This window comes from Oncorhynchus keta, chromosome 11 (genome assembly GCF_023373465.1).
Source record: "Oncorhynchus keta strain PuntledgeMale-10-30-2019 chromosome 11, Oket_V2, whole genome shotgun sequence".
Lineage (NCBI taxonomy): Eukaryota > Metazoa > Chordata > Actinopteri > Salmoniformes > Salmonidae > Oncorhynchus > Oncorhynchus keta.
The window spans coordinates 2,608,326-2,626,025 of NC_068431.1; the positions used below are offsets into that span (position 1 = coordinate 2,608,326).

At 44.8% G+C, this 17,700-nt stretch overlaps 1 protein-coding gene and 1 long non-coding RNA gene across 11 annotated transcripts in view; one reads left to right on the forward strand and one right to left on the reverse strand.

Moving 5' to 3' along the window:
• The first annotated feature begins 1,822 nt into the window (after positions 1-1,822).
• LOC127932992 (uncharacterized) lies at positions 1,823-11,640 on the forward strand. Of its 10 annotated transcripts, none has more exons than XR_008146718.1 (8): positions 1,823-6,113; positions 6,279-7,543; positions 7,938-8,817; positions 8,873-9,147; positions 9,582-9,636; positions 9,855-9,964; positions 10,786-10,895; positions 11,537-11,640. It is a non-coding gene; the product is annotated as an uncharacterized LOC127932992 (long non-coding RNA). The 10 variants fall into 10 exon arrangements; XR_008146720.1 differs by having other exon boundaries at positions 8,928-9,147; XR_008146721.1 differs by having other exon boundaries at positions 6,279-7,323; positions 7,379-7,543; positions 7,938-9,147.
• Positions 11,641-12,053: 413 nt separating this feature from the next.
• The window catches only part of LOC118380983 (reticulon-4 receptor-like 1), a 277,946-nt gene continuing 272,299 nt past the window's right edge, over positions 12,054-17,700 (reverse strand). The window contains exons 4-6 of the mRNA XM_052529102.1: positions 16,695-16,853; positions 13,518-13,673; positions 12,054-12,650 (exon numbers count right to left, since the gene is read on the reverse strand). Coding sequence (XP_052385062.1) covers positions 12,054-12,650; positions 13,518-13,673; positions 16,695-16,853 — 912 coding nt within the window. The remainder of the gene's footprint in view (positions 12,651-13,517; positions 13,674-16,694; positions 16,854-17,700) is intronic.

Here is a 17,700-nt window from a genome sequence, read left to right on the forward strand (position 1 = left end):
ACCGCTAACAGACCGCTAACAGACCGCTAACAGACCGCTAACAGACCGCTAACAGACCGCTAACAGACCGCTAACAGACTGCTAACAGACCGCTAACAGACCGCTAACAGACCGCTAACAGACCGCTAACAGACTGCTAACAGACCGCTAACAGACCGCTAACAGACTGCTAACAGACTGCTAACAGACTGCTAACAGACTGCTAACAGACCGCTAACAGACCGCTAACAGACCGCTAACAGACTGCTAACAGACCGCTAACAGACCGCTAACAGACTGCTAACAGACTGCTAACAGACTGCTAACAGACCGCTAACAGACCGCTAACAGACTGCTAACAGACTGCTAACAGACTGCTAACAGACCGCTAACAGACCGCTAACAGACCGCTAACAGACTGCTAACAGACTGCAAACAGACTGCTAACAGACTGCTAACAGACTGCTAACAGACCGCTAACAGACTGCTAACAGACCGCTAACAGACCGCCAACAGACCGCCAACAGACTGCCAACAGACCGCTAACAGACCGCTAACAGACCGCTAACAGACCGCTAACAGACCGCCAACAGACTGCTAACAGACTGCAAACAGACTGCTAACAGACTGCTAACAGACTGTTAACAGACTGCAAACAGACTGCTAACAGACTGCTAACAGACTGCTAACAGACTGCTAACAGGACCGCTAACAGACTGCTAACAGACTGCTAACAGACTGCTAACAGACTAACAGACTGCTAACAGACCGCTAACAGACCGCTAACAGACTGCCAACAGACTGCTAACAGACTGCAAACAGACTGCAAACAGACTGCCAGCAGGCCGCAAACAGACTGCTAACAGACTGCTAACAGACTGCTAACAGACTGCCAGCAGGCCGCAAACAGACTGCAAACAGACTGCTAACAGACTGCTAACAGACTGAAGACTGCTGACAGGCCGCAAACAGACTGCCAGCAGACTGAAGACTGCCGACAGACTGCAAACAGACTGCCAGCAGGCCGCAAACAGACTGCTAACAGACTGCCAGCAGGCCGCAAACAGACTGCTAACAGACTGCCAGACAGGCAAAAACAGACTGCTAACAGACTGCCAGCAGGCCGCAAACAGACTGCTAACAGACTGCCAGCAGGCCGCAAACAGACTGCTAACAGACTGCCAGCAGGCCGCAAACAGACTGCAAACAGACTGCCAGCAGGCCGCAAACAGACTGCCAGCAGGCCGCAAACAGACTGCTAGCAGACTGCCAGCAGGCCGCAAACAGACTGCTAACAGACTGCCAGCAGGCCGCAAACAGACTGCAAACAGACTGCCAGCAGGCCGCAAACAGACTGCAAACAGACTGCCAGCAGGCCGCAAACAGACTGCAAACAGACTGCCAGCAGGCCGCAAACAGACTGCCAGCAGGCCGCAAACAGACTGCCAGCAGGCCGCAAACAGACTGCAAACAGACTGCCAGCAGGCCGCAAACAGACTGCAAACAGACTGCCAGCAGGCCGCAAACAGACTGCTAACAGACTGCCAGCAGGCCGCAAACAGACTGCAAACAGACTGCCAGCAGGCCGCAAACAGACTGCCAGACAGGCCGCAAACAGACTGAAGACTGCCGACAGGCCGCAAACAGACTGAAGACTGCCGACAGGCCGCAAACAGACTGAAGACTGCCGACAGGCCGCAAACAGACTGAAGACTGCCAACAGGCCGCAAACAGACTGCTAACAGACTGCCAACAGGCCGCAAACAGACTGCCAACAGACTGCAAACAGACTGCTAACAGACTGCTAACAGACTGTTAACAGACTGCAAACAGACTGCCAGCAGGCCGCAAACAGACTGCCAGCAGGCCGCAAACAGACTGCAAACAGACTGCCAGCAGGCCGCAAACAGACTGCAAACAGACTGCCAGCAGACTGAAGACTGCCGACAGGCCGCAAACAGACTGAAGACTGCCGACAGGCCCCAAACAGACTGAAGACTGCCAGCAGGCCGCAAACAGACTGCTAACAGACTGCCGACAGGCCGCAAACAGACTGCAGACTGCCGACAGGCCCCAAACAGACTGAAGACTGCCGACAGGCCCCAAACAGACTGAAGACTGCCGACAGGCCGCAAACAGACTGCTAACAGACTGCCGACAGGCCGCAAACAGACTGAAGACTGCCGACAGGCCCCAAACAGACTAAAGACTGCAGACAGGCCGCAGACAGACTGAAGACTGCCGACAGACTAACAGGACAGAAAGGACCGAGCCAGTTCCTCCGTGGTCACAAACGTCACCCTCACATCAACGAACGGACACAGAGGTCATTTTAGATAGCATCACCTCAAGGATTTTTTTTTTACAGCGGTACAAATACTGTCTGCCGCAGCGTCCACCCACTCTTGTCCCGGAGACACACAGCAGGAAGTGCACGAACCTGATTCAACTAATCAGAACTGAGTCACCACCTGGGTCGGATGGTATCCAGACTCTTATCCTGGGATTTAAGGTATTACCGGCCTAGTGTGTGTGCGTGTGCGGAAGGGGGGGGGGCAAAAAAACTACATTAGGGGTCTATTACCAGAATGCTAACAAAATTAGCACAAGTAATAGCGAATTTCCATGGAGCCTGCTAGCTAAATATTCTAACGAGCGCGAACGGCAGTCCAACTTATAAAGTTCTACATACATAGGTAGGCCTCCGAATGCCATTTTTTGGTGAGTTTGAACTTTTACGAGGGAATGTGAACGAGAGACACTATGCAAATGAACAGTACTGACTCTGGAGCAGCACGTGTCGGTACACACAGTGTCTGCGTGGAGTCTGGAGTCGCTGGGGCAACGGGCCTGCCTCTGCTCTGCTCGGAGAAGAAGATGGGGGAGGAGCAGACAAGCAGAGGAAGGAGAAGAGAAAAAAAGTCAGGAAAATCAAAAGATTGCAGCTGTACAAATGATTCATCCAAAAGGGCTTCTCCAACACGGCAGAAAGCCAACACTACATAATGTCCAATCACCTTACTCATTCAGTCACTTAATTAATTAGCACGTTAAACTTAGGAGTTGTGTTAATGCAGAATTGTTTATTTTTCATGCAGGAAAAAAAAAAAAAAAAGGTAAAACGCATAAGAAATATCTTGTTGCGTTTTGTAAACGCAAATCTATTGTAATTTCTGCTCAGCATCAGACAAATGTTGTGCTTCAGTTGCACTTCTCCACCTGGGACCACGGACGGGCATCATATCAGCAGACAATGCTTTGACTGATGCGGAGATACTCTCTATTTAGTTAGAGATGATCAAGGCCTGGAGTGTTTAAAAAAAAAAACGAACAAAAAATTCCCTCTCTGTGAACATTTCATAGGGCCGTAGTTTGTCGACCCCCTGCACTAGCCGAATCAGTGCAAGGCGAGAACAAAAGCTCTCGTTGTTACCACAGGAATGAATTGAGAAACACAGGATTAGTTGAATCAGGTCTGTTAGTGTGGGGCTGGAACAAAAGCTCTGTATATCTCCAGGACCAGGGTTGGAGACCACTGTTCTACAGAGACATCCGTCACTGTGGGGACAGCTTGGTGAGTGTAGGACTGGACAGGGCTGGGCAAGGCTGGGGAGGTTGTTTTTACCCCTCCAGTCCACAAGGAGCACTGTGGGCCCTCTGTCACCTGTCCCTTTATCACCTCTCCACGAAGAAGAGTTCCAGCTCCTGAAGAAGGTTCTAGAACCATGAATAAGAGTTCCAGAACACGGAATGTTTGTGAATCACGAAGAGAGTTCAAGAAACATGAAGAAGATTTCAGAAACATGAAGAAGATTCCTTATCCTAAAGAAGGTACCAGAATCACGAGGAGAGTTCCAGAGCTCTCTGTCTCCTCAAACATAGCAGCAGTTCAGTAGAATCAGAACGTTCCATGTTCAGTCTTTCAGATCCTTTGTGTAGTTTAGAACACTCACAACATTCTCAGATCCATTGTGTAGTTTAGAACACTCACAACATTCTCAGATCCTTTGTGTAGTTTAGAACACTCACAACATTCACAGATCCATTGTGTAGTTTAGAACACTCACAACATTCTCAGATCCTTTGTGTAGTTTAGAACACTCACAACATTCTCAGATCCATTGTGTATTTTAGTACACTCACAACATTCTCAGATCCATTGTGTATTTTAGAACACTCACAACATTCTCAGATCCATTGTGTATTTTAGTACACTCACAACATTCTCAGATCCATTGTGTATTTTAGAACACTCACAACATTCTCAGATCCATTGTGTATTTTAGAACACTCACAACATTCTCAGATCCATTGTGTAGTTTAGAACACTCACAACATTCCAGAATGAGGACTACACCTGAAGCAGCAGTTAAATCCATGCTCTCTTCTCATTGGAGTACTAAATACTCATTCCATCATTCCTTCATTATTCCTCTCTGACTGATGTTGAAATGCCCCATGTACATGTATGTTCATATGTGGCAGGCTCTACAACAAGACATGAGGCTATTGGAGAGGTTAAATAACCTCTCAACTCCCCTCTTAGCTATCATTGACCTCTGACTTCTGGGCTTTGAGCCTCTTGGGCATCAAGGCTTGTCGTAGGCACTAACCTCTCCCACACACTGGTTGAATCAACATTGTCTCCACGTCATTTTAATGAAATTACATAGAACCAACGTGGAAAAGACGTTTGTCCCCCAGCGGGTCTCCACAACTAGAATAGCTTATACAGTGGGTATGACAAGAATTCACCCCCCTTGGACTTTGTTGCGTTACAAATTGAAATTGAAAGGGATTTATTAATTCAGATTTGTTTTTTTGTTATTGATCTACATCAAAATGCTCCATTATGTCAAGGTTGAAATGTAATTCTACCAATGTTTACAAAGGAATACAATTTCAATAACTTAAAATATATTATTTACATAAGTATTCACTCCCTTTGTTTTGGCAAGCCTAAATTAGTTCAGGATAAAATGTGGCTTAAATTATGACACATTTTTGGACTTATAAATGAATTATATATATATTATATATTCCCATTGATTAATGTAGAATGCTTCATGAGCTTAGTTCAATGTTTGTAAATGATGTAAATGTAAACAAACACTGTATAGCCTCAAAACAAACACTGTATAGCCTCAAAACAAATACTGTATAGCCTCAAAACAAACACTGTATAGCCTCAAAACAAACACTGCATAGCCTCAAAACAAACACTGCATAGCCTCAAAACAAACACTGTATAGCCTCAAAACAAATACTGTATAGCCTCAAAACAAACACTGTATAGCCTCAAAACAAACACTGTATAGCCTCAAAACAAATACTGTATAGCCTCAAAACAAATACTGTATCGCCTCACAACAAACACTGTATCGCCTCTAAACAAACACTGTATAGCCTCAAAACACGTGCTACAACTATCATTTTGAAATCATGGAAGGTCATTCCTTGCATCAATGGCTCTGTCCATGAATTTGAAAGTGGTTACATTTCTCCATGCCCATCCCCCAGCTTTAAAATTATGTATTTTTATCAAAACAGAGGCGGGGTTCACACTTTGATATCGTGTCAAAGATTTCCAGCTTTGACAACTCCCATAATAAGTTACATGGACTCACTCTGTATGAAATGATGTGGGCTGACATGATTTTTGAATCGCTACCCCTTCCTCTGTCCACCATACATACAACATCTGTAAGATCTCTTAGTCAAGTATTGCATTTCAAGCACTGATTCAACTTCAAAGACCAGGGAGCTTTTTTGAAAGCCTCAATAAAGACATGGAGACTGTTTACATAAACAACACTGTACTGTAGATTAGTTACAAACACACTTTAATATGGGCTGCAGGTAACCTAGAGGTTAGGAGTGTTGGGTCATTAACACAGTTTAATATGGGCAGCAGGTAACCTAGAGGTTAGGAGTGTTGGATCATTAACACAGTTTAATATGGGCAGCAGGTAACCTAGAGGTTAGGAGTGTTGGGTCATTAACACAGTTTAATATGGGCAGCAGGTAACCTAGAGGTTAGGAGTGTTGGGTCATTAACACAGTTTAATATGGGCAGCAGGTAACCTAGAGGTTAGGAGTGTTGGGTCATTAACACAGTTTAATATGGGCAGCAGGTAACCTAGAGGTTAGGAGTGTTGGGTCATTAACACAGTTTAATATGGGCTGCAGGTAACCTAGAGGTTAGGAGTGTTGGGTCATTAACACAGTTTAATATGGGCTGCAGGTAACCTAGAGGTTAGGAGTGTTGGGTCATTAACACAGTTTAATATGGGCTGCAGGTAACCTAGAGGTTAGGAGTGTTGGGTCAGTAACACAGTTTAATATGGGCAGCAGGTAACCTAGAGGTTAGGAGTGTTGGGTCATTAACACAGTTTAATATGGGCTGCAGGTAACCTAGAGGTTAGGAGTGTTGGGTCAGTAACACAGTTTAATATGGGCTGCAGGTAACCTAGAGGTTAGGAGTGTTGGGTCATTAACACAGTTTAATATGGGCTGCAGGTAACCTAGAGGTTAGGAGTGTTGGGTCATTAACACAGTTTAATATGGGCTGCAGGTAACCTAGAGGTTAGGAGTGTTGGGTCAGTAACACAGTTTAATATGGGCTGCAGGTAACCTAGAGGTTAGGAGTGTTGGGTCATTAACACAGTTTAATATGGGCAGCAGGTAACCTAGAGGTTAGGAGTGTTGGGTCATTAACACAGTTTAATATGGGCTGCAGGTAACCTAGAGGTTAGGAGTGTTGGGTCATTAACACAGTTTAATATGGGCTGCAGGTAACCTAGAGGTTAGGAGTGTTGGGTCAGTAACACAGTTTAATATGTGCTGCAGGTAACCTAGAGGTTAGGAGTGTTGGGTCATTAACACAGTTTAATATGGGCTGCAGGTAACCTAGAGGTTAGGAGTGTTGGGTCATTAACACAGTTTAATATGGGCTGCAGGTAACCTAGAGGTTAGGAGTGTTGGGTCATTAACACAGTTTAATATGGGCAGCAGGTAACCTAGAGGTTAGGAGTGTTGGGTCATTAACACAGTTTAATATGGGCTGCAGGTAACCTAGAGGTTAGGAGTGTTGGGTCATTAACACAGTTTAATATGGGCAGCAGGTAACCTAGAGGTTAGGAGTGTTGGGTCATTAACACAGTTTAATATGGGCTGCAGGTAACCTCGAGGTTAGGAGTGTTGGGTCATTAACACAGTTTAATATGGGCAGCAGGTAACCTAGAGGTTAGGAGTGTTGGGTCATTAACACAGTTTAATATGGGCAGCAGGTAACCTAGAGGTTAGGAGTGTTGGGTCAGTAACACAGTTTAATATGGGCAGCAGGTAACCTAGAGGTTAGGAGTGTTGGGTCAGTAACACAGTTTAATATGGGCTGCAGGTAACCTAGAGGTTAGGAGTGTTGGGTCATTAACACAGTTTAATATGGGCAGCAGGTAACCTAGAGGTTAGGAGTGTTGGGTCATTAACACAGTTTAATATGGGCAGCAGGTAACCTAGAGGTTAGGAGTGTTGGGTCATTAACACAGTTTAATATGGGCAGCAGGTAACCTAGAGGTTAGGAGTGTTGGGTCAGTAACACAGTTTAATATGGGCTGCAGGTAACCTAGAGGTTAGGAGTGTTGGGTCATTAACACAGTTTAATATGGGTAGCAGGTAACCTAGAGGTTAGGAGTGTTGGGTCATTAACACAGTTTAATATAAGGTAACCTAGAGGTTAGGAGTGTTTCAGTAACACAGTTTAATATGGGCTGCAGGTAACCTAGAGGTTAGGAGTGTTGGGTCATTAACACAGTTTAAGGTTATGGGTCAGTAACACAGTTTAATAGGCTAACCTAGAGGTTAGGAGTGTTGGGTCATTAACACAGTTTAATATGGGCAGCAGGTAACCTAGAGGTTAGGAGTGTTGGGTCAGTAACACAGTTTAATATGGGCTGCAGGTAACCTAGAGGTTAGGAGTGTTGGGTCAGTAACACAGTTTAATATGGGCAGCAGGTAACCTAGAGGTTAGGAGTGTTGGGTCATTAACACAGTTTAATATGGGCAGCAGGTAACCTAGAGGTTAGGAGTGTTGGGTCATTAACACAGTTTAATATGGGCAGCAGGTAACCTAGAGGTTAGGAGTGTTGGGTCATTAACACAGTTTAATATGGGCAGCAGGTAACCTAGAGGTTAGGAGTGTTGGGTCATTAACACAGTTTAATATGGGCAGCAGGTAACCTAGAGGTTAGGAGTGTTGGGTCATTAACACAGTTTAATATGGGCTGCAGGTAACCTAGAGGTTAGGAGTGTTGGGTCATTAACACAGTTTAATATGGGCTGCAGGTAACCTAGAGGTTAGGAGTGTTGGGTCATTAACACAGTTTAATATGGGCAGCAGGTAACCTAGAGGTTAGGAGTGTTGGGTCATTAACACAGTTTAATATGGGCAGCAGGTAACCTAGAGGTTAGGAGTGTTGGGTCATTAACACAGTTTAATATGGGCTGCAGGTAACCTAGAGGTTAGGAGTGTTGGGTCATTAACACAGTTTAATATGGGCTGCAGGTAACCTAGAGGTTAGGAGTGTTGGGTCATTAACACAGTTTAATATGGGCTGCAGGTAACCTAGAGGTTAGGAGTGTTGGGTCAGTAACACAGTTTAATATGGGCTGCAGGTAACCTAGAGGTTAGGAGTGTTGGGTCATTAACACAGTTTAATATGGGCTGCAGGTAACCTAGAGGTTAGGAGTGTTGGGTCATTAACACAGTTTAATATGGGCTGCAGGTAACCTAGAGGTTAGGAGTGTTGGGTCAGTAACACAGTTTAATATGGGCTGCAGGTAACCTAGAGGTTAGGAGTGTTGGGTCATTAACACAGTTTAATATGGGCAGCAGGTAACCTAGAGGTTAGGAGTGTTGGGTCATTAACACAGTTTAATATGGGCTGCAGGTAACCTAGAGGTTAGGAGTGTTGGGTCATTAACACAGTTTAATATGGGCTGCAGGTAACCTAGAGGTTAGGAGTGTTGGGTCAGTAACACAGTTTAATATGGGCTGCAGGTAACCTAGAGGTTAGGAGTGTTGGGTCATTAACACAGTTTAATATGGGCTGCAGGTAACCTAGAGGTTAGGAGTGTTGGGTCATTAACACAGTTTAATATGGGCTGCAGGTAACCTAGAGGTTAGGAGTGTTGGGTCATTAACACAGTTTAATATGGGCAGCAGGTAACCTAGAGGTTAGGAGTGTTGGGTCATTAACACAGTTTAATATGGGCAGCAGGTAACCTAGAGGTTAAGTGTTGGGTCAGTAACACAGTTTAATATGGGCAGCAGGTAACCTAGAGGTTAGGAGTGTTGGGTCAGTAACACAGTTTAATATGGGCTGCAGGTAACCTAGAGGTTAGGAGTGTTGGGTCATTAACACAGTTTAATATGGGCAGCAGGTAACCTAGAGGTTAGGAGTGTTGGGTCATTAACACAGTTTAATATGGGCAGCAGGTAACCTAGAGGTTAGGAGTGTTGGGTCATTAACACAGTTTAAATATGCAGGTAACCTAGAGGTTAGGAGTGTTGGGTCAGTAACACAGTTTAATATGGGCTGCAGGTAACCTAGAGGTTAGGAGTGTTGGGTCAGTAACACAGTTTAATATGGGCTGCAGGTAACCTAGAGGTTAGGAGTGTTGGGTCATTAACACAGTTTAATATGGGCTGCAGGTAACCTAGAGGTTAGGAGTGTTGGGTCATTAACACAGTTTAATATGGGCTGCAGGTAACCTAGAGGTTAGGAGTGTTGGGTCATTAACACAGTTTAATATGGGGCAGGTAACCTAGAGGTTAGGAGTGTTGGGTCATTAACACAGTTTAATATGGGCAGCAGGTAACCTAGAGGTTAGGAGTGTTGGGTCAGTAACACAGTTTAATATGGGCTGCAGGTAACCTAGAGGTTAGGAGTGTTGGGTCATTAACACAGTTTAATATGGGCTGCAGGTAACCTAGAGGTTAGGAGTGTTGGGTCATTAACACAGTTTAATATGGGCAGCAGGTAACCTAGAGGTTAGGAGTGTTGGGTCATTAACACAGTTTAATATGGGCAGCAGGTTAGAGGTTAGGAGTGTTGGGTCATTAACACAGTTTAATATGGGCAGCAGGTAACCTAGAGGTTAGGAGTGTTGGGTCATTAACACAGTTTAATATGGGCTGCAGGTAACCTAGAGGTTAGGAGTGTTGGGTCATTAACACAGTTTAATATGGGCAGCAGGTAACCTAGAGGTTAGGAGTGTTGGGTCATTAACACAGTTTAATATGGGCAGCAGGTAACCTAGAGGTTAGGAGTGTTGGGTCATTAACACAGTTTAATATGGGCTGCAGGTAACCTAGAGGTTAGGAGTGTTGGGTCATTAACACAGTTTAATATGGGCTGCAGGTAACCTAGAGGTTAGGAGTGTTGGGTCATTAACACAGTTTAATATGGGCAGCAGGTAACCTAGAGGTTAGGAGTGTTGGGTCATTAACACAGTTTAATATGGGCTGCAGGTAACCTAGAGGTTAGGAGTGTTGGGTCATTAACACAGTTTAATATGGGCAGCAGGTAACCTAGAGGTTAGGAGTGTTGGGTCAGTAACACAGTTTAATATGGGCTGCAGGTAACCTAGAGGTTAGGAGTGTTGGGTCAGTAACACAGTTTAATATGGGCTGCAGGTAACCTAGAGGTTAGGAGTGTTGGGTCATTAACACAGTTTAATATGGGCTGCAGGTAACCTAGAGGTTAGGAGTGTTGGATCAGTAACACAGTTTAATATGGGCAGCAGGTAACCTAGAGGTTAGGAGTGTTGGGTCATTAACACAGTTTAATATGGGCTGCAGGTAACCTAGAGGTTAGGAGTGTTGGGTCAGTAACACAGTTTAATATGGGCTGCAGGTAACCTAGAGGTTAGGAGTGTTGGATCAGTAACACAGTTTAATATGGGCTGCAGGTAACCTAGAGGTTAGGAGTGTTGGGTCATTAACACAGTTTAATATGGGCAGCAGGTAACCTAGAGGTTAGGAGTGTTGGGTCATTAACACAGTTTAATATGGGCTGCAGGTAACCTAGAGGTTAGGAGTGTTGGGTCATTAACACAGTTTAATATGGGCAGCAGGTAACCTAGAGGTTAGGAGTGTTGGGTCATTAACACAGTTTAATATGGGCTGCAGGTAACCTAGAGGTTAGGAGTGTTGGGTTATGGGGCAGGTAACCTAGAGGTTGGAGTGTTGGTTCATTAACACAGTTTAATATGGGCTGCAGGTAACCTAGAGGTTAGGAGTGTTGGGTCATTAACACAGTTTAATATGGGCAGCAGGTAACCTAGAGGTTAGGAGTGTTGGATCAGTAACACAGTTTAATATGGGCTGCAGGTAACCTAGAGGTTAGGAGTGTTGGGTCAGTAACACAGTTTAATATGGGCTGCAGGTAACCTAGAGGTTAGGAGTGTTGGGTCATTAACACAGTTTAATATGGGCAGCAGGTAACCTAGAGGTTAGGAGTGTTGGGTCATTAACACAGTTTAATATGGGCTGCAGGTAACCTAGAGGTTAGGAGTGTTGGGTCATTAACACAGTTTAATATGGGCTGCAGGTAACCTAGAGGTTAGGAGTGTTGGGTCATTAACACAGTTTAATATGGGCAGCAGGTAACCTAGCGGTTAAGAGCGTTGGGCCAGTTGACATTTTAGGGATGTTTTTCTGGTATGTCAACAACGTGTTAGGGTCATGTTATCATCATGGCTGAGGTATCCTCTCAGGTAATATGGCTATAGTTGTATTCTTCTTCTTGTATTCTCAATTGAATCAACCACAAAATCAGAACCCCTAGAGGTGAGACTGATACTCCCCTTTATGACATCATCAAAGAGCGACGGTGTAATTCCACTGGCTAAGCTTCAGTTAAAATGAACGCATCAACAGAGAACACTTCAACACACACACAAACACACACACCCCTCAGTGCAGGAGCCAGAGCTGGTCAGTCACAAGTGTATATGCTGAACTGTCCTGTAGGGTGTTGTTGATAAAACATTAGCTACATGTAAACTCAGTCTCAGCTGAGTGACAGCAGCACAGCCAACAGGATGCAGAGAAAAGTCCCAGCGGGGCAGGACGCCACGTTACTATTGGCTCTCTTGACCCCACTGGGCGGGCCAACTGATGTCATGGGGACACACTTGTTCCTCCTGCGAGGGGGGGCGGAGGGGTTGTATTTATTCCCTCCAGGGGTGTAGTCCCCCTCCTCCCTCAGTACCTTCACCTCGTTCTGACCCCCCTTGTGACCCCGGGTACAGTTCCTGTGCCTCCCCTTGGGCGGCCTGGGAAGGGGTAAGGGTAGGGGCGAAGGTGACGGGTCCCTGTTGTTCTGGTCCCTGTGTGGGAGGTGTGGGTGCTGGTGGTGGTTATGGCGGTGCTTGTGGTTCCTGTGATGGAGTCGACAGTCCTCCTCTTTCGTTTTCGTCTGGGACTCCCCCAGCCCGGCCTCTCCGCCTACGACACCACCTCCCCGGGCTTCTCCTGCTGAACAGCTGGGTAAGTCCTCTTTCCTCAATCCCTTCAGGTCCCGGCCCTGGAGCTCAGGAGGGGAGACGCACTCCAGCACCGACGTAGAGCCCCGGAACCTCCGCAGCCACACCCACAGTGGCAGAGCCTGGATAACGATGATAATACATTTTAATAATTTAATAATAATCATCATTTAATAACAGACAATCAATTTAATTTAATAATGCATGCCTTTAAAAACACCCAAGGACAGATTACATTAAAGTACAATAAGATAAATAATAATAATAAAAAATTATAATAAATAAATACATTGATAATAAGAAAAATAAATAAATAATAATACTAATAATAAATAAATAATAATAATAATAATAAATAAATAAATAATAATACTAATAATAAATAAATAATAATACTAATAATAAATAATAATACTAATACTAAATAATACTACTAATAATAAATAAATACTAATAATAAATCAATAATAAATAAATACTAATAAAAAATAAATACTAATAAATCAATACTAAATAATAATACTAATAAATAATTATATTAATAATAAATAAATAATAATAACTAATAATAATAATAATAATAAATATACATAATAATAATAATAATAAATCATAATACATAATAATAATAATAATAATTACTAATAATAATAATAATTACTAATAATAATAATAATACATAATAAGATAAATAAATAAATAATAATAATAAATATACATAATAATAATAATAATAATAATAATAATAATAATAATAAATTAATAATAATAATAATAAATAATAAATAATAATACAAATAATAAATAAATACTAATAAATAAATAAATACAATTTGATTTGATTTGAAAAAGATGGAAAAAAAAGACTAAAAAAATCTATCAAAATAGCACATGAAACAAGCACAAAAAGGGGAGATGGTCAGAATATGAGTCTATAGTGAAAGTATCTTGGCAAGCTGAAAAAGCAAGTTGTGTGTTTTGGAATCCACCTTGCAGTCACACTCCCAGGGGTTGTTGTTGAGTCTGAGGTACTCCAGGGAAGACAGCAGAGCCAGGCTGGCCCCAGACAGCTCAGTCAGAGAGTTGTTGAACAGGTAGAGGGTGGTGAGGCGACTCAGGTCGTGGAACGCCAGACGGTGGACCCACTGCATTAGATCAGAAACCATTGATGCTAAATGCCATATTAATATCCTCAAATATTCTATATTATTTTCTGTACTTGATTAAATTATTTTAGAGGCAATGTACATACACACAAAATCCCCATTCCAATAGGAAGAGCAATAGACCAGCAATAGACCAGCAATACACCAGTAATACACCAGCAATAGACCAGTAATACACCAGTAATACACCAGCAATACACCAGTAATACACCAGTAATACACCAGTAATACACCAGTAATACACCAGCAATACACCAGCAATACACCAGTAATACACCATTAATACACCAGTAATACACCAGTAATACACCAGCAATACACCAGCAATACACCAGTAATACACCAGTAATACACCAGTAATACACCAGCAATACACCAGCAATACACCAGCAATAGACCAGCAATACACCAGTAATACACCAGCAATACACCAGCAATACACCAGCAATACACCAGCAATACACCAGTAATACACCAGTAATACACCAGTAATACACCAGTAATACACCAGCAATACACCAGCAATACACCAGCAATAGACCAGCAATACACCAGTAATACACCAGCAATACACCAGCAATACACCAGCAATACACCAGTAATACACCAGTAATACACCAGTAATACACCAGCAATACACCAGCAATACACCAGCAATACACCAGCAATACACCAGCAATACACCAGTAATACACCAGCAATACACCAGCAATACACCAGTAATACACCAGTAATACACCAGCAATACACCAGCAATACACCAGTAATACACCAGTAATACACCAGTAATACACCAGTAATACACCAGTAATAGACAGTACGCAAAATGTAAAAATCCCTGGTGATGAAGTGCAATGAATAGTTCAACATCTTATCCAAGTGAAATACTGAATTAGGGGTGGGGGGGTGAAAGAGTTCTTGGCTCTGGTGGTCTTGACTTTGGGGTGTCTGGTGGGCTGGCTGGTTGTCCTGACTTTGGGGTGTCTGGTGGGCTGTCTAGAGGTCCTGACTTTGGGGCTGTCTGGTAGTCCTGACTTTGATGTGTCTGGTAGTCCTGACTTTGGGGCTGTCTGGTAGTCCTGATTTCGGGGCTGTCTAGAGGGCCTGACTTTGATGTGTCTGGTAGTCCTGACTTTGGGGCTGTCTGGTAGTCCTGATTTTGGGGCTGTCTAGAGGGCCTGACTTTGGGGCTGTCTGGTAGTCCTGACTTTGGGGCTGTCTAGAGGGCCCGACTTTGGGGCTGTCTGGAGGTCCTGACTTTGGGGCTGTCTAGAGGGCCTGACTTTGGGGCTGTCTGGAGGTCCTGACTTTGGGGCTGTCTGGTAGTCCTGATTTTGGGGCTGTCTAGAGGGCCTGACTTTGGGGCTGTCTGGTAGTCCTGACTTTGGGGCTGTCTAGAGGGCCCGACTTTGGTGTGTCTGGAGGTCCTGACTTTGGGGCTGTCTGGAGGTCCTGACTTTGGGGTTGTCTGGTAGTCCTGACTTTGAGGTGTCTGGTAGTCCTGACTTTGGGGCTGTCTGGAGGTCCTGACTTTGGGGTTGTCTGGTAGTCCTGACTTTGGGGCTGTCTGGAGGTCCTGACTTTGATGCTGTCTGGTAGTCCTGACTTTGGGGCTGTCTGGTAGTCCTGACTTCGGGGCTGTCTGGAGGTCCTGACTTTGGGGCTGTCTGGAGTCCTGACTTTGGGGCTGTCTAGAGGTCCTGACTTTGGGGTTGTCTGGAGGTCCTGACTTTGGGGCTGTCTGGAGGTCCTGACTTTGGGGCTGTCTGGAGGTCCTGACTTTGGGGCTGTCTGGAGGTCCTGACTTTGGGGTTGTCTGGTAGTCCTGACTTTGGGGTTGTCTGGTAGTCCTGACTTTGGTGTGTCTGGTAGTCCTGACTTTGGGGCTGTCTGGAGGTCCTGACTTTGATGTGTCTGGTAGTCCTGACTTTGATGTGTCTGGTAGTCCTGACTTTGGGGCTGTCTGGAGGTCCTGACTTTGATGTGTCTGGTAGTCCTGACTTTGGGGCTGTCTGGTAGTCCTGACTTTGGGGCTGTCTGGAGGTCCTGACTTTGGGGCTGTCTGGAGGTCCTGACTTTGGGGCTGTCTGGAGGTCCTGACTTTGGGGCTGTCTGGAGGTCCTGACTTTGGGGCTGTCTGGAGGTCCTGACTTTGGGGCTGTCTGGAGGTCCTGACTTTGGGGCTGTCTGGAGGTCCTGACTTTGGGGTTGTCTGGAGTCCTGACTTTGGGGTTGTCTGGTAGTCCTGACTTTGGGGCTGTCTGGAGGTCCTGACTTTGATGTGTCTGGTAGTCCTGACTTTTGTCTGGTAGTCCTGACTTTGGGGCTGTCTGGAGGTCCTGACTTTGATGTGTCTGGTAGTCCTGACTTTGGGGCTGTCTGGAGGTCCTGACTTTGATGTGTCTGGTAGTCCTGACTTTGGGGCTGTCTGGTAGTCCTGACTTTGGGGCTGTCTGGAGGTCCTGACTTTGGGGCTGTCTGGTAGTCCTGACTTTGGGTCTGTCTGGTAGTCCTGACTTTGATGTGTCTGGTAGTCCTGACTTTGGGGCTGTCTGGTAGTCCTGACTTTGGGGCTGTCTGGAGGTCCTGACTTTGGGGCTGTCTGGTAGTCCTGACTTTGGGGCTGTCTAGAGGGCCTGACTTTGGGGCTGTCTGGTAGTCCTGACTTTGGGGCTGTCTAGAGGGCCCGACTTTGGTGTGTCTGGTAGTCCTGACTTTGATGTGTCTGGTAGTCCTGACTTTGGGGTTGTCTGGAGGTCCTGACTTTGGGGCTGTCTAGAGGTCCTGACTTTGGGGCTGTCTGGAGGTCCTGACTTTGGGGCTGTCTGGTTGTCCTGACTTTAGGGCTGTCTGGAGGTCCTGACTTTGGGGCTGTCTGGAGGTCCTGACATTGGGGCTGTCTGGTGGGCTGGCTGGCCTAGCTCTAATTCCGCAGACTCTAGTACACAGCTTCAGTGTTACAAAAAAGGGAAAAAAATAAAGAGTTTGGAGTGTCTGTACCTGTAGCCGGTTCTGGTGTAGTAAGAGACGGTCCAGGACTCCCAGTCCCCTGAATGTGTTCTGGTGGAGGGACCAGAGCTTGTTGCCATGGAGGAAGAGGTGGGTGAGGTTCAGCAGGTCCACAAACAGATCATCCTCCAGGAACTCCAACTGGTTGTTCTGTGGAGGGATGAGGAGGAGGGATGGGAGAAGTGGGGAGAGAAATACAGATGTAGTATCTTAATTTGATCACTCTGTTGTCATGAAAATCAAAAAGTACCCTAGTAGAAACATACATTCCCTGAAACCCACAGCCGATCTAAACTAATTTAGCATTTGAATGTTTTTTAAAATTATAGATATATAATCAAATCCTCCTGATGCAGGATACATTTTCTTCCATGGAGAAACTGGTCAAATTAAGATCTGTTTACAGTGCCTTCGGAAAGTATTCAAACCCCTTGACTCTTTCCACATTTTGTTACGTTACAGCCTTATTCTAAAATAGATTAAGAAAAAAATCAACCCTCAGCAATCTACACACAATACCCCATAATGACATCACAATACCCCACAATGACATCGCAAAATCCCATAATGACATCACAATACCCCATAATGACATCACAAAATCCCATAATGACAAAGTAGGGAACAAGGAGTTTTAGAATAACAAAAAAAAAACAATACCTTATTTACCATTTGCTATGAGACTCTAAATTGAGGTCAGGTGCATCCTGTTTCCATTGATCATCCTTAAGATGTTTCTACAACTTGATTGGAGTCCACCTGTGGTAAATTCAATTGATTGGACATGATTTGGAAAGGCACACACCTGTCTATATAACGTCCCACAGTTGACAGTGCATGTCAGAGCAAAAACCAAGCCGTGAGGTCGAAGGAATTGTCCGTAGAACTCCGAGACAGGATTGTATCGAGGCACAGATGTGGGGAAGGATACCAAAACATTTCTGCATTATCCAAGAACACCGTGGCCTCCACCGTGACCACCACCGTGACCTCCATC